The 14,185-nt window shown below is 39.0% G+C and overlaps 1 protein-coding gene across 1 annotated transcript; it reads right to left on the minus strand.

The window, feature by feature from the left end:
• Window positions 1-30: 30 nt before the first annotated feature.
• On the minus strand, window positions 31-10,044 carry LOC106871702 (uncharacterized). Its single transcript, XM_014918312.3, has 2 exons — window positions 9,758-10,044; window positions 31-3,632 (listed from the first exon to the last, which is right to left on the minus strand). Exon 2 carries the CDS (start codon window positions 2,498-2,500, stop codon window positions 1,289-1,291), a length of 1,212 nt encoding a protein of 403 aa, XP_014773798.2. The 5' UTR covers window positions 2,501-3,632; window positions 9,758-10,044; the 3' UTR covers window positions 31-1,288.
• Between the last annotated feature and the right edge of the window lie 4,141 nt (window positions 10,045-14,185).

A 14,185-nucleotide genomic window follows, 5' to 3' on the forward strand; every position in this document is an offset into this window, starting at 1 on the left:
TGATGGTAGCAGCTATATTTTGTGCATGTGTTTTTGGTTTACAAGTTTGTCTATGGAAGCAACAAAGTTTTAGGATGGCATTGTAGATGTACCTGGCTTTTGGGGGTGGTATTTAGATGTATCTGGTTGTTTTAGGATGGTGTTGTAGATGTATCAAGTTATTTTGGGGGTGATTTCACACATCCATCCATTTGTGTCTCATTTTTGATATTGTATCTTTATATAAGTGATATTTGCATGCAACTTGTGATGGTGCAAAGTTCAGTTTTGTGTTCTTTGTAGCTAGTTTAGAAGCTGAGTCAAGGTTGCAATAATATCTGATGAATCTAATATATTCTTTGTAGACCAGTTTTGTTGTTGTTGTTGTTGTTGTTGCAGCTTTGTTTTGATTGAATGTAGCAGTGTAGAGCACTCTTAAGTATGACAGTAGATCATTTTGCTTTCTTCACCATGTCTTCTGTATGGGTGTGTGATGAATATCATAAAGGTGTTGCATGCAACCCCTGGCATCTTGCTTCAGTGTGTGTGGGGGAGAGAGAGAGAGAGAGAGAGAGAGAGAGAGAGAGAGAGAGAGAGAGAGAGAGAGAGAATGTGTGTGTGTGTGTGTGAATGTGATGGTTGGTGGTATTTGATACTCTGTCTGCAGGTGGAGGCAGGTGACTTCATAGGTGCTCCTTCAAGTATGTTGATTTAGAACCAAGTTTCAAGATGAATGATGCAGAGGTTGAAGTTGTACAGCTAAGCCTGGAGAACGTTGAGGAGAAGGTGTGAGTGTGTCATCGACTGCACAGGAGTCTGCCGTGTGGTGTGCTTCGTCAAGTCATTGAAAGGACGGGTCCTTGCTGTACTCCATTTAAGATATTTTAAACTTTTGAAAGTATTGTTTTTCTGTACAACATACAAAGATCTGCTGTTGATGGGTGAATGAGAACACCCGACCCCCCACTGCTAAATCTGTCCCTGGACAATGGTTCTGTTTCAAGGACCAGAGAAACATGATGCAAATACACAATGGCATAGATCCATACTGTTTTGTTGTAGATCTTTAGGGGACAGCAAACTGTACATAGATATAAGGACAGATTTCAAAAGTGTTTTGCTATCCCCTCCAGTAGGAAAATACAGAAGCTTTGGCTCAAACTATGGCTTACAAACTTCAGGAACAGCTGGATAACACAGCCAAGAGGATCTACACTGGTATGTAGAATTTGAAGTATATCTATCACACATACAGTAAGCATATCACCAGCAATTGAACCTTCACTCAGCTGTATGTTTTTTTTCTTTCTTATATCTGGCCTGGTGGTGCTCCAACACTTTGGAGGACACTATTGGTTATTAAAGCATCACAACAGATATTGGTGGGATTGCTGGATCGGCACGGATTTGTGTGGATCTTAAAATGTCTTTTAAGGAGACTCTGTGTTGCGAACGCTCCATTACACACTTGGCATTTGAATGGTCGAATCCTAGTGTGAATTGTAATGTGCTCCTTTAGAGAGCTGCTCCGGGAGAATGATGACCCACATTCAGAGCAATGGAAAGCTTTGATGCCAGTATGTACTTGGTTGTGCTTCTTCAGGTCACTTCGTTGTATAAATGCTGCAGGGCACAGAGGGCATTTGAATGGTTTGATTCCCAGATGAATTTTGCGATGGCGCTTTAGCAGGCTCTGTGTTGTGAAAGCTACGCCGCAGTCTTCACACTTGAGTGGTTTCTCGCCATTATGAATTGCATGGTGTTGCTTTAAGGAATGTCTGCGAGAAAAAGCAGCCGGACAGCTTGTACACTTGAACGGTCTTTCACCAGTGTGGACTCGACCGTGTTTAACAAGGTCACTGTTTTGTGCAAAAGCGGCATCGCACAAATCACAGGAATATGGTTTGACTCCAGCATGGAGAAGTCTGTGCCGATTGAGAAGGCTGTGTGTGGTGAAGCCAGAACCACAGAATTGGCAGACATATGGCTTTTCCCCAGTGTGGCACATGCGGTGCTGTTTGAGTGAGCTGCGGCGGGAGAAAGCTGCAGAGCAGAGGTCACACAAGAAGTCTTTTTCTCCAGTGTGTGTCTTGCGGTGTTTTGAGAGGTCACTACGCTGAATAAAGGCAGCAGGACACAGGTCACATTGGTGTGGCCTGATGCCCGAGTGAATCATAGCATGTCTTTGGAGTAGGCGTTGAGTGGAAAAGGCTGATGTACAAGACATCACAGGGCATGGGAAGGGTTTGTCACCAGAGTGGTTCATTTTGTGCTGCTTGAGTGAGGTGTTGCGTGAAAATGCAGCTGGACAAACGTCACATTTAAAGGGTTTCTCACCTGTGTGGACACGTCGGTGCTTCACAAGGTCACTGTTTTGGGAGAAGGAAAGAGGGCAGAGGTCACATTGAAATGGTTTTTTGTCAGAATGGATTGTAGCATGTCTTTTCATAAGATATTCAGTAGCAAATGTAGAGCCACATGTTTCACAGCGAAAGGATTTTATTGGTACCAACTCTGACATTATGGTGTATTTGACAGACTAAGAGGTCAACTATATATTACATAATCACTTAAAATGATGTTTTACTTTGAATTTGGTTAAACCAATGTTGATACCAGAAAGTGTCACCTGAACCGAATGTGTCAAGTGAGCTTTAAATTTCATTTAAAAACGGGTTTGGTTTTGGGCATGTGCCTGTATGTAGATAAGTGAAAATGGTGGGGAAAGGTTTATCAAATGACTTTTTGAAATTATAGGATTTTTGGAAGTTGTTCTAAAAATAATATGTGATTCTCATTATTGTTGTTAATATTATTACTATAATGAAATATTTGCATGCTTGTATTTCATATCATTAGCATCACTAAAAGCAAGCTACCACAATGTAAACAGACAAATGCTCTTGTCTCAAATATTAACAATATTCAAATGTATATTGTAAAATCTGGGTATTAATCCCAGTAACATAGAGAAAATCATTCAAGCTTCATACCATCTCACCCTCTCTCTCTCTTTCATTTACAAAGGAAGAACAACAATTTCAATACAGCTTCATCAAGTTAGAACCTTTGTTCTTCTTCAGCTTGCTTTCTCCTCTTTATGCTTTTGCTAACAATTAAGAATAGGGTTATGACTTTTAGGCTTTTCAAAAAGGTTCATTTCATTAAAGAGAACAAACACCACAGACAAAACAATCATCCGATGATAAAGTTGAAATGATAGCATTGAAACATTAAAAACAAAAATTAAATAAATAAAAATAAAATTTAAATATTAGTTTCTTTCCTTTTACCCCTCTATTGTTTTTTTTTTCTTTTTGTTACTACCTTTGTCACAGATATAATGATATCATTAAAACATAGGTTCTAGTATTAAATAACTGTGACGATGGAAGAATCATGGTGCCTTTTGATGGTTTTATCACCTCCCAATTTTCATCAAGTGGTAGGAAGGAAGACTTTTCATTCTGAAGCATATATTCAGATTCAATGCATCAAGCTGTCCCTTAAATGTAGTTTCTTGCAGGTTGTCAGAACAGAAGTTAACTCCTTCATTGGAACAGATAGTAGTAGTAGTAGTAGAAGTGCTGGTGCAATAATGAAGATGATGACAATGATGATGATGGTGGTAGAAGTATTCTTGCAAGTAAAACCTGCCAACAGAAAGTGTTAGAGTTATTAAGGTTACGACACACTTCAAACTGAAAAAAAAAAACATAATTCATTACAAATATGAAAGGATATATGATATGAGGGAGCATTCTCAAACAGTGCACCACAAGAGACATCTAAGTGTCTTGCAGATTTAAAAAAAATATAATTTAACCCTTCTCATATAAACTGGCCGGAAATTATCCCTGATTCTATGCTGTAGCTTTCCTATTTAAAAATGCTATAAATTACAAGCCTCCATCAAAATATTGTTTTAATTTATGTTTCAGACACCAACTTAATGATCACAAAGTTAATTCTTACAGGCTGTAAGTGTTACAAAGTTCACTTTGCAACCACATCTTCTACTATAACCCTGAGCCAACCAATACCTTGTGAGTGAATTGTGGAGACAAAAACTGAGGAAGCCTGTCATATGTGTGTGTGTATATATATATATATATATATATATATGTGTGTGTGTGTGTGTGTGTATATATACATATATATATATATACATACACACATATATAGTCAACAGATGAGAACCAGAGATTCTCAATACAAGAGACACTTAGTAATGCTCAAATGATTCAAACTTAGACTGATATTTACAGGGGATCAATTCTGAAGGGTAAAGAATGGTTATAAGAATCCACCTTTGCACTTCTTTGCATTATGATCTGAAATATAAGATCTTTTCTACCCTCACGAACGTACATCTACCAACATTATAATGGATCTCTGAGACCCCAGAAACAGTTGTTGGACTTAAAACACCTTTCTTGCACCCCTTTAATTTTCTCATTCATTCATACTCTGTGTAATTTGAACCTGCCAATATATATTTTTATCTATATTTTTATTCTTAAATATTCATCGTCTGAAAGTCTCCCATTTTGCTTTTTCTCATTTTCCATTTATACATATATACATATGACTCGTCCCATGCCGGTGACACATGAAAAGCACTATTCAAGTGTGGTCATTGCCTGTTCCACTTGATTGGCTCCCATGCTGGTGGCAAGTAAAAAGCACCATTTGGTCCGGTGCCGGTGGCATGTAAAAAACACACTTTGAGTGTGGTCATTGCCAGTGCCGCCCTACTGACTACTGTGCTAGTGGCACATAAAAGACACCTACTACACTCTCGGAGTGGTTGGCGTTAGGAAGAGCATCCAGCTGTAGAAACTTTGCCAGATCAGATTGGAGCCTAGCGCAGCCTTCTGGCTTGCCAGCCCTCAGTCAGACCGTCCAACCCATGCCAGCATGGAAAGTGGATGTTAAACGATGATGATATTTTGTATTTCATACCCAAGCTATTATATCTAATATGTTTATCCACATAACCACCTCTCTCTCTCTCTCTTTATGTCCCTCTCTCTCTTATATATATATATATATATATATATATATATATATTACGGAGATGTACTTGCAGAGCAAGTGACCTGATCTGAGATCGTGTGCTGGAACGAAAACAATTGCAGCATGGAAGGTGTTTATAAGCCATTTAAAATAACACACAAAAACCGTTAGATTCACTTCAACATTTAAATTTAATTTGTGTCAAAATATTTTCGTCGCTTTGAGACCGCAACCTGTTCACTGACAAAATTCTGTGCTGGAACGAAAACAGATGCAACACAGAATTTTGTCAGTGAACAGGTTGCGGTCTCAAAGCGACGAAAATAATTTGACAAATTAAATTTAAATGTTGAAGTGAATCTAACAGTTTTTGTGTGTTATTTTAAATGCCTTATAAACACCTTCCACGCTGCAATTGTTATATATATATCTATACATACATACATACACACAGGGTCAGCTTCTATCCTCCAAAACTAACATAATGAATTATGGAAGTCACTAGGTTACACTGGTAGCGATCACGCTCAAATGGAGCTATTTACGGGCCACTGGCACGGAAGCGAGACAACTGCTCTGATGTATAAATATATGCATATATATGTATATATAAATATATATTTATACGTATATATGTATATATATGTACATATGTGTATATATATGTATATATATATGTATATATATGTACATATATATGTATATGTATATATATGTACATATGTATATATGTGTATACATATGTATATATATAGATGTATATATATATATATATGTGTATACATATGTATATATATATGTACATATATATGTACATATATATATACATATATGTGTATATATATGTGTATGATTGACCGTTGACTGAACACTATTCAATTTTTTTTCTCCGTGTTTTTCTCCTTGTCTCCGTATTCTTTCTGTTGAAGAGCGTAGCTCGAAACGTCAAAGACTTTCCGTATTCCCGAGCGTCATACTAATATATACTTTTGTTATTTACACCACCTGTCCTCGTCTGTTGTTATTATTTGTATATTCTCCTATATATATATATATATATATACATGTATATATATATATATATATATATATATATATATATACATACATGTATATATTCATATAAATATATATACATATATATATATATCATCATCATCGTCGTTTAACGTCCGCTTTCCATGCTAGCATGGGTTGGACGATTTGACTGAGGACTGGTGAAACCGGATGGCAACACCAGGCTCCAATCTAATTTGGCAGAGTTTCTACAGCTGGATGCCCTTCCTAACGCCAACCACTCAGAGAGTGTAGTGGGTGCTTTTACGTGTCACCTGCACGAAAACGGCCACGCTCGAAATGGTGTCTTTTATGTGCCACCCGCACAAGCCAGTCCAGGGGCACTGGCAACGATCTCACTCGAAAATCCTACGGGAGCCAGTCAGGCGGTACTGGCAACGGCCACGCTCAAAATGGTGCATCTCATGTGCCACCCACACAAGAGCCAGTCCAGGGGCACTGGCAACGATCTTACTTGGGTTGCCGGGTCTTCTCACGCACAGCACATTTCCAAAGGTCTCAGTCAGTAGTCATCGCCTCGGTGAAGCCCAATGTACGAAGGTCTTGCCTCACCACCTCAGCCCAGGTCTTCCTGGGCCTACCTCTTCCACGGGTTCCCTCAACTGTTAGGGTGTGGCACTTTTTCACGCAGCTATCCTCATCCATTCTCACCACATGTCCATACCAGCGCAATCGTCTCTCTTGCACACCACAACTGATGCTTCTAATGTTCAGCTTATATATATATATATATATATATATATATATATATATATATATATATACATGTATATATTCATATAAATATATATATATATATATACAGATCATCATCATCATCATCGTTTAACATCTGCTTTCCATACTAGCATGGGTTGGACAATTTGATTGAGGACTGGCGAACCAGATGGCTGCACCAGGCTCTAATCTGATCTGGCAGAGTTTCTACTGCTGGATGTCCTTCCTAACGCCAACCACTCTGAGAGTGTAGTGGATGCTTTCACATGCCACCGGCACAAGAGCCAGTTAGGTGGTACTGGCAATGGCCACGCTCAAAATGGTGTATTTTACGTGCCACCTGCACAGGAGCCAGTCCAGCGTCACTGGCAATAACCTAGCTCGAATGTTTTTTCACGTACCATTGGCACAAATGCCAGTAAGGTGACGCTGGTATCGATCTCGCTCCAGTGGTGCCATTTACATGCCACTGAAGCCAGACAGCTGCTCTGGCAATGATCACACTCGGACGGTGCCGTTAGCGCTCCACTGGCACAGGTGCCAGTCATCTCTCTAACCTTAATTTATTTTCTCTTATTACTTTCTGTTGAAGAGCGTAGGCTTGAAACGTAGAAGACTTTCTCACTTTTCCGAGTGTCAAGCTATTACACCTCCTTGTTGTTCATACACCTGTCTTCGTCTTATATATGTGTGTGTGTGTGTGTGTGTGTGTGTATATATTATATATATATATGTGTGTGTGTGCATGTATGTGTGTATATATATATATATGTGTGCGTGTATATACATGGCCGCAGCTCTGAGCTGAAACTTTAAAAATAAAAAAAAACAAAAAAAAACATGTGCATGTATGTGTGTATATATATATGTGTGTGTGTGTGTGTACTATATTTCTGTTGAAACACATTACCTTTGTTACAATTAATTGAAAACAATGTGAATAAATAAGTATAATTTTTTACAGATTAATGTGACATACCCATAAAAAAATTATTCGTTGTTAGTGATTTCATACTTACTGGCTAAAGTGAGAGTTTTCTCAGCAGCAGGCCACTGTAAAAATTGCATTTTTGTAAGTCAAATATGCCTAAAACTTATTTGAACTGATTTTAATCCTCAACACTGTTTTCACATGCCTACTACATACAAACACACACACATCTTTGCTCTGTTCCTTGTTAATTGTGAGTATACCCTGGCACTTAACCATCTCTCACCTGTTCTTTCTTTCTCTCTCTCTTTCCTTTACTCTTCCCTCTGGCTGGGTGGCCACACATCTATTTCTGCCCTCATTCTTGGTCATTCTCTCTCTCTCACTGGGTACCTATGTACCTCCTCTATAGCAAGACCCCTATTTCTTCCTCCCTATTTCTCTATCACACTCTAGCCTTTCATCTGATACTGGATCACCTCCTCCAATGCACCCTTCATTATAGCAAGACCCCTATTTCTTCCTCCCTATTTCTCTATCACACTCTAACCTTTCATCTGATATTGGATCACCTCCTTCAATTCCTCCTCCGTTATAGTAAGACACCTGTTTCTGCCTCTCTGTCTCTTTGTCACCCTCTAACCTTTCATCCTCTGACACGAGTTCCCATTCTCAAATGCCCCCCTGCTCCTCTCATAATCCCTTGTCTTGCGAGTTACTAGGTAACCCTGTCAGTGCTGGTGCCATGTAAAAAGCATCCCAGTCCACACTGTAAAATGGTTGGCATTTGGAAGGGTATCCAGCAGTAAAAATCAAGTCAAAACTAACCCCATCTGTGCTAGTACCATGTAAAAGGCATGAAGTCCACCCTGCAAAGTGGCTGGTGATAGGAAGAGCATCTAACCATAAAAACCCTGTCAAAACAGACACAGTAGCAAAGGGTAGTTTTGCTACCTGACTTTAAAACAGGAAGTTAGTATCATAGAACCAGGACAGTCACAGGTGAGTTGGTTTCGAAAGGGAGAGGTTTCTTTGCATAAATGATTTTTCTCCCCTCTTCATACACCAGTGAAACCATAAGAGCAAAGAAAAATATTTCGTTTTGGAAAGTTGGTCGAAAATCAGGGTATTTATAAACGGTTACAAGTGTCAAATAATTATATATGTGTGTGTGTGTTGTTCGTGTAGTTTAGCCCCAGGTCAACTCTGACTAAGCCAGAACTGTGATCTCAGGAGTTCCAACAATAGCCATTCCGCGTCTCAGGTATATCTAGAGAAACATTGACTAATTTGCCTTCATTTAGAATTAGTATGGCTACGACCAAGTGGAATCATACACACATACACACACACACACATATATATATATATATATATATATATATATATATATATATATATACGAGAAAAGAAATTCCTGGCCATTTTATACCCACAAGTTACAAAATTGACAGTATCTAGTAAAGCCATTAGAACCCCTACCTCAAAAAAAAAAAAATTGGTATGTCAGGTGCAAATACTAACGGTGGTAGCAAGCAAGGTCCTTTGCTACAGTCACACACAAGTAAGGCGAAGCAATAGGAACGGAAAGACGAAGATGAAATATTAATTATATATCCACACGCACAATCACATACAAGACAGTTGAAATGCTAAACAGAAAATGGTAAAAGGGAAATCCTACGATAAAAAATGTTCAAAGGAAGATATTTTCGTTTGAAAATTCATGTAAAAACCTACACCTACACATACATCATATATATATATATATATATATATATATATACATCACTTTGGGGTTTGGTACAACGATCGAAGAGAAAGGGTTTTGAAATAAAACTGCAATTATCAAAAGCAGGAGTTAAAAAAAGAAAAAAAAACTCTCAATTATGTATTCAGTGGATTATCATACCTAGGTAAAAGATTAAAAAAAAAAAATACACAGCAGCATTTTACATGTGTGCATATTATAAATATATGTCTTTATAGACACATATACAGAGAAAATAGATTAATTTTTGGGATTCTGCTTACCAAATCATGACGAGAAGGGAATTTGAGACATTTCAGATTTCGATCTTAAAAGGGTTGAGAAGAAGAAAAGTTTTTCTCAGTTATCACATTGCGTTGCGTCTATTTAGCAGGTTGTGAATTGATGGAAAAGGGTCAGCATTGGTAAAGAGACAAACAAAATAGAGAGGGAAGAGTCAGAACTGCTTTGAAATGAAATAAAACAGCAGTTTTAGTGGGGGTTTTTGTGTCTTTAAATGACACGAAACTGACATTGGTGGATGTCAACAAAAGGGAGACAACTGCTTATTGCTTGACACAAAAGAGTTCTCATAGTGGATTTTCCCAAATGCAGATATTTCCCCCTTTTATGATATTTTTTCTTTTATTTCAGGCTTACTTTCCTGTAAACGTATGGAAAAAATTTTGAAGAACCATATTTTCCATTCTGTACTTGTTCACAAACTATCTGTTTCATGTATTTTATGTTATTCTGGAGTAGACGGAAAGTTCCGGGTGTTTTTTTCTTCGACAATAGAGATCCTTCTAACCATATTGTAATATTTTTTCTCTTTACTTTCTGACTTCAAATCTAGCTAAAGGTAACTTTGCTTTCATTCTTCCTGGATTAATAAGATAAAGCTCTAGTCAAATGCTAAGGGTCAATGTAATCGATTTACAGTCTCCCCTATAAATTGCTTCCAGCAAAAAAATCACTTTCTGTTGTCAAGGAAGCTTGCAAATTCACAAGGGAACTCGGCATTAACCCTGAATTAGATGAAGAACATGAAACTTCTGCCACCAAACAAGCAAAACGGACCAAACAGAACGCAAAAGAGAACGGATAGAAACAAATTGAGGAACAGTGGAGTCAGGAGCCTCTGCATGGACAGTATATACTTCGAAGTCGAAATGCTGATATAGACCAAGCAACAATCCATCTGTGGCTGAGACGCCCAGGACTGAAAGCAGAGACTGACGGTTTCATATTAGCGGTACAAGACCAAAGCTTGCTTACCAAAATCAACCATGCTAACATTCTTCAAAACGGATCTGAGCCTAAATGCAGATTCTGCGATATATTTGACGAAAAAATAGACCATCTCGTCTCGAAATTTCCAGTGCTGAAACCAAACGACTACAAAAATCACCACGATAGGGTAGGACAGTACTTACATTCGAAATATGTAAGCACTACAAAATCGGCACTCCTGCTTACTGGTATGAACATCATCCTGAGCCAGTCGTTGAAGGTAAAAATGTCACCATCCTCTGGGGTTTTCCAGTCAATATCGACAGAAAGAATCAGGATAATCGACCAGATTAAAGATAGGGAAGAAAATATTTATAGACTAATAGATGTAAGTATTCCCACTGATAAAAATGTCTGTAAAAGGATTTGACAAATTAAGTAGATATAAGGACCTGGAAATTGAAATACAAAAGATGTAGCATCTTAAATCGAGAACTGTCCCTGTTGTTGCCCTAAGTATGGTAAGAAAGGGACAATACAAAGCGAGTGGGATTGGAACGTATGAATAAAGAAAAACAATAAAAGGTATAACAAGTAAAATCCCCCAAAGAGGGAGACTTTCAAGGGCCACTTGCGGAAACCTCATAAAAATCACGATCATCCTGACCCCTAAAGCAAATGCACTCTGCCCTTCGTCCAACCTTGATCTAAAGCCACATGTTTATAATAGGCCCAGTCATTCGCGTTACATTCACCCACCTTTTGACAAAATTGCTGGGAGGCAGCACTTTCTTCACTATCCTCACTTTCCATTTCAAGGGGAACTTGAAAAAGTTAAGGATTTGGCCAAAGAGGACAGTGTCTGTCTTCAGCCCTTTCAACCTGGTCCACCACACAACCTCTTCCGCTAAGACCACCAGACAAAGAAACACTGCTTGCCCTTCCCGGCCGAGTGGAGGTAACAGGGCGATCTTCATGATGGACTCATTCGATAGTCGGATAGACAGGCCCGGCCAACGGCACTTCCATGCCTGTAGAGTTTATCCCGAACGGGTAATGCCCTTGGGTGGCACTGTCGAGCCAGAGATTTTTGGAAAGCCCAGACATGCCAACTCATTCTCATCGACGCCCAGAGTCTCCCCAATAACGTCGTCACACTTGCCCGCTATTAATCCTCTATTAATTCCAGCGACACCATTGTCCGACTGAAAGACTGTGAGCACCTGACGATACTCTAGGTGCCAGGATACACTTGATCAAGGTGTATAGCTCAGATAAAGAGTCGAGCTGTGGAAAATCGTGTCTGACAAACGGCGACCACACCTGCTCGCCGTCTTGGATGTACTGGAGTTGTCGCAGCCTCAGTTCATGTCTGCGTATCAGCAGTCACGACATGCCCAGCCCTCCATTCAATGAGTGCTGACAGCAAATGGAACGCCTGACCAGTGGAACGTGCCCCCTTCCACAGAAAGCGGTAAAGTTTGCGCTCCAGTTTGGTCAGATGTGAAGTGGGGCAAGGCCTGACAGTCAGGCGATAATACATGATGAAGATGTATACATTCACCATCTCAGCCTGACCTTTCAAGGATAGCTTTCTGTCGGCCCATTTTTCGGTGAGATTGGCCACTCTGCTTGTCACCTCATCCCAATTCTTCTTCTAGAGAAAGCGGCAAGCTGGTAGAAATGTTAGCATGTCGGGCGAAATGCTTAGCGGTATTTGGTGAATGTCATGCACGAATAGCTGCGCAACTCAACACCTTGTTGAATGCCGACCAAGTAACACCAAAGTGGTTGACATTGGCTAGGACAGTGCTGTGCTTGAAAAACATCGAAAAAGGCAATGCGGTAGACAATTACAGGCCGATATCCTGTTTGCCACATATGTGGAAATTATTGACTGGAACACTCGCAGAGTCAATGTACGAACATCTGGAAAAAATGGAGTCCTGCCACATGAGCAGAAGCGTTACAAGCGTAAATGCTGAGGTACCAAGGATCAATTCCTGATAAACAAAACTGTACTTAGAGACTGCAAGAGGAGGAAAAGCAATTTAGCCATGTCATGGATCGACTATCGTAAGGTGTACGATATAATCCCACATTCTAGTTTCGAAGGGTGTATTTTAATGTAGTTATCTTTCCATGATATAGAAACCTTTATTCTCGCCTAGAGCGACAACAGACAAAAGATTCAATCGAGAGAATTCTGAAAGTGCACAAACATACGTACATACTCACATGCACACAGATGAGTATGCTCACATACAAACACGCACGGGCATACACATATTCAGCTATTCCATAACTTAAACTTAAAAAGAAAACACACCCTTGGTTTACACCAATTCTATAAACGGGGACCTTAAAAACATATTTCAGTGACGCCATGATATCCAATCCCCTGCAAAAGCACCAGCAGCACATTCATTACACAAAGGAAATAGTTTCGTAACATACTACGTTCTCCCCTCTTATTAAAACATGTAGGTAAAAAAGTTGCATAAAAGCTGCTTCGTGTAGGAAAAGGTTATTGAGAGACGAATAGGAATATTAAGGACGAGAAAGTCGGTGATGTACAAAAGAAAGGAGAAAATAATCAAACTCTAATGGGGTTGATAGTGTGAGTGAAAGAGAGTTTTGTCTAACAACGCAGTTTAGTTGTTAGAGTACCACTGACAAGAATATTAATATTGCACAGTGCTACAGATAACAGATTTACAAAAACAAATCAGTGCTTCTCTGACTATCATGACTTCTCTGACTAACCATATCAAGATTATAAGCAACCAAAATAGTAATTTTATATTTTAGACCAAAATACTTAGAAAAATTAAAGGGAGGTAACCCAGATTAATTAATGTAGTTGTTTCCCTTTAACGATATCGAAGTTTCGACTCAAAATAATTCTGGACAAGCAATCTTAATTCTCTAAACAAGGTATTAACAGTAACTGCACGATAAAGTGAAGTATATTGCCACTTAAATGTGGCTGACCCCCTAGGGGTGGATGTTACTGTTGCTTTTAGCCCCAGGAGGACATCTCCTCCAGCTGGCTTATCGACACACTTCTGTGTCCTGTCTGTTTTTGTTTTGCCAAGGGAAGTTATCCCTCTCATCGTGATCTGTAGCACGAACGGACTCGAGTTTCAGGGTTATTTCCCTTCGTCAGCGTCCGATAGCCACCGATCTACGATGAGAAAGCTAATTCCTGGCAAAACTTATATATCTTTTTCCAGTGAAATTATTCACTGATATCGAAAAAGTGAAAACAAGCAATGTTAATTCTCTAAACGAGGTATTAACAGTAACTGCACGATAAAGTGAAGTATATTGCCACTTAAATGTGGCTGACAGTTTTGTAAAAACAAATTTAATGAGTATGTGTGTTTAAGTGTGTGAGCATGTTAGTGTGTGTGTTTGTATGTATGTATGTATCCTCATCAGCAAGTATATGTTTGTATGTGCTTTCAAGATTCTTT

Source organism: Octopus bimaculoides, chromosome 24 (assembly GCF_046866305.1).
Source record: "Octopus bimaculoides isolate indiv1 chromosome 24, ASM4686630v1, whole genome shotgun sequence".
In the NCBI taxonomy this organism is placed as follows: domain Eukaryota; kingdom Metazoa; phylum Mollusca; class Cephalopoda; order Octopoda; family Octopodidae; genus Octopus; species Octopus bimaculoides.

Bases quoted from the DNA above. Each gene is read 5' to 3' on its own strand.
- LOC106871702 (XM_014918312.3), bottom strand. From the start codon at position 2,500: ATGTCAGAGTTGGTACCAATAAAATCCTTTCGCTGTGAAACATGTGGC.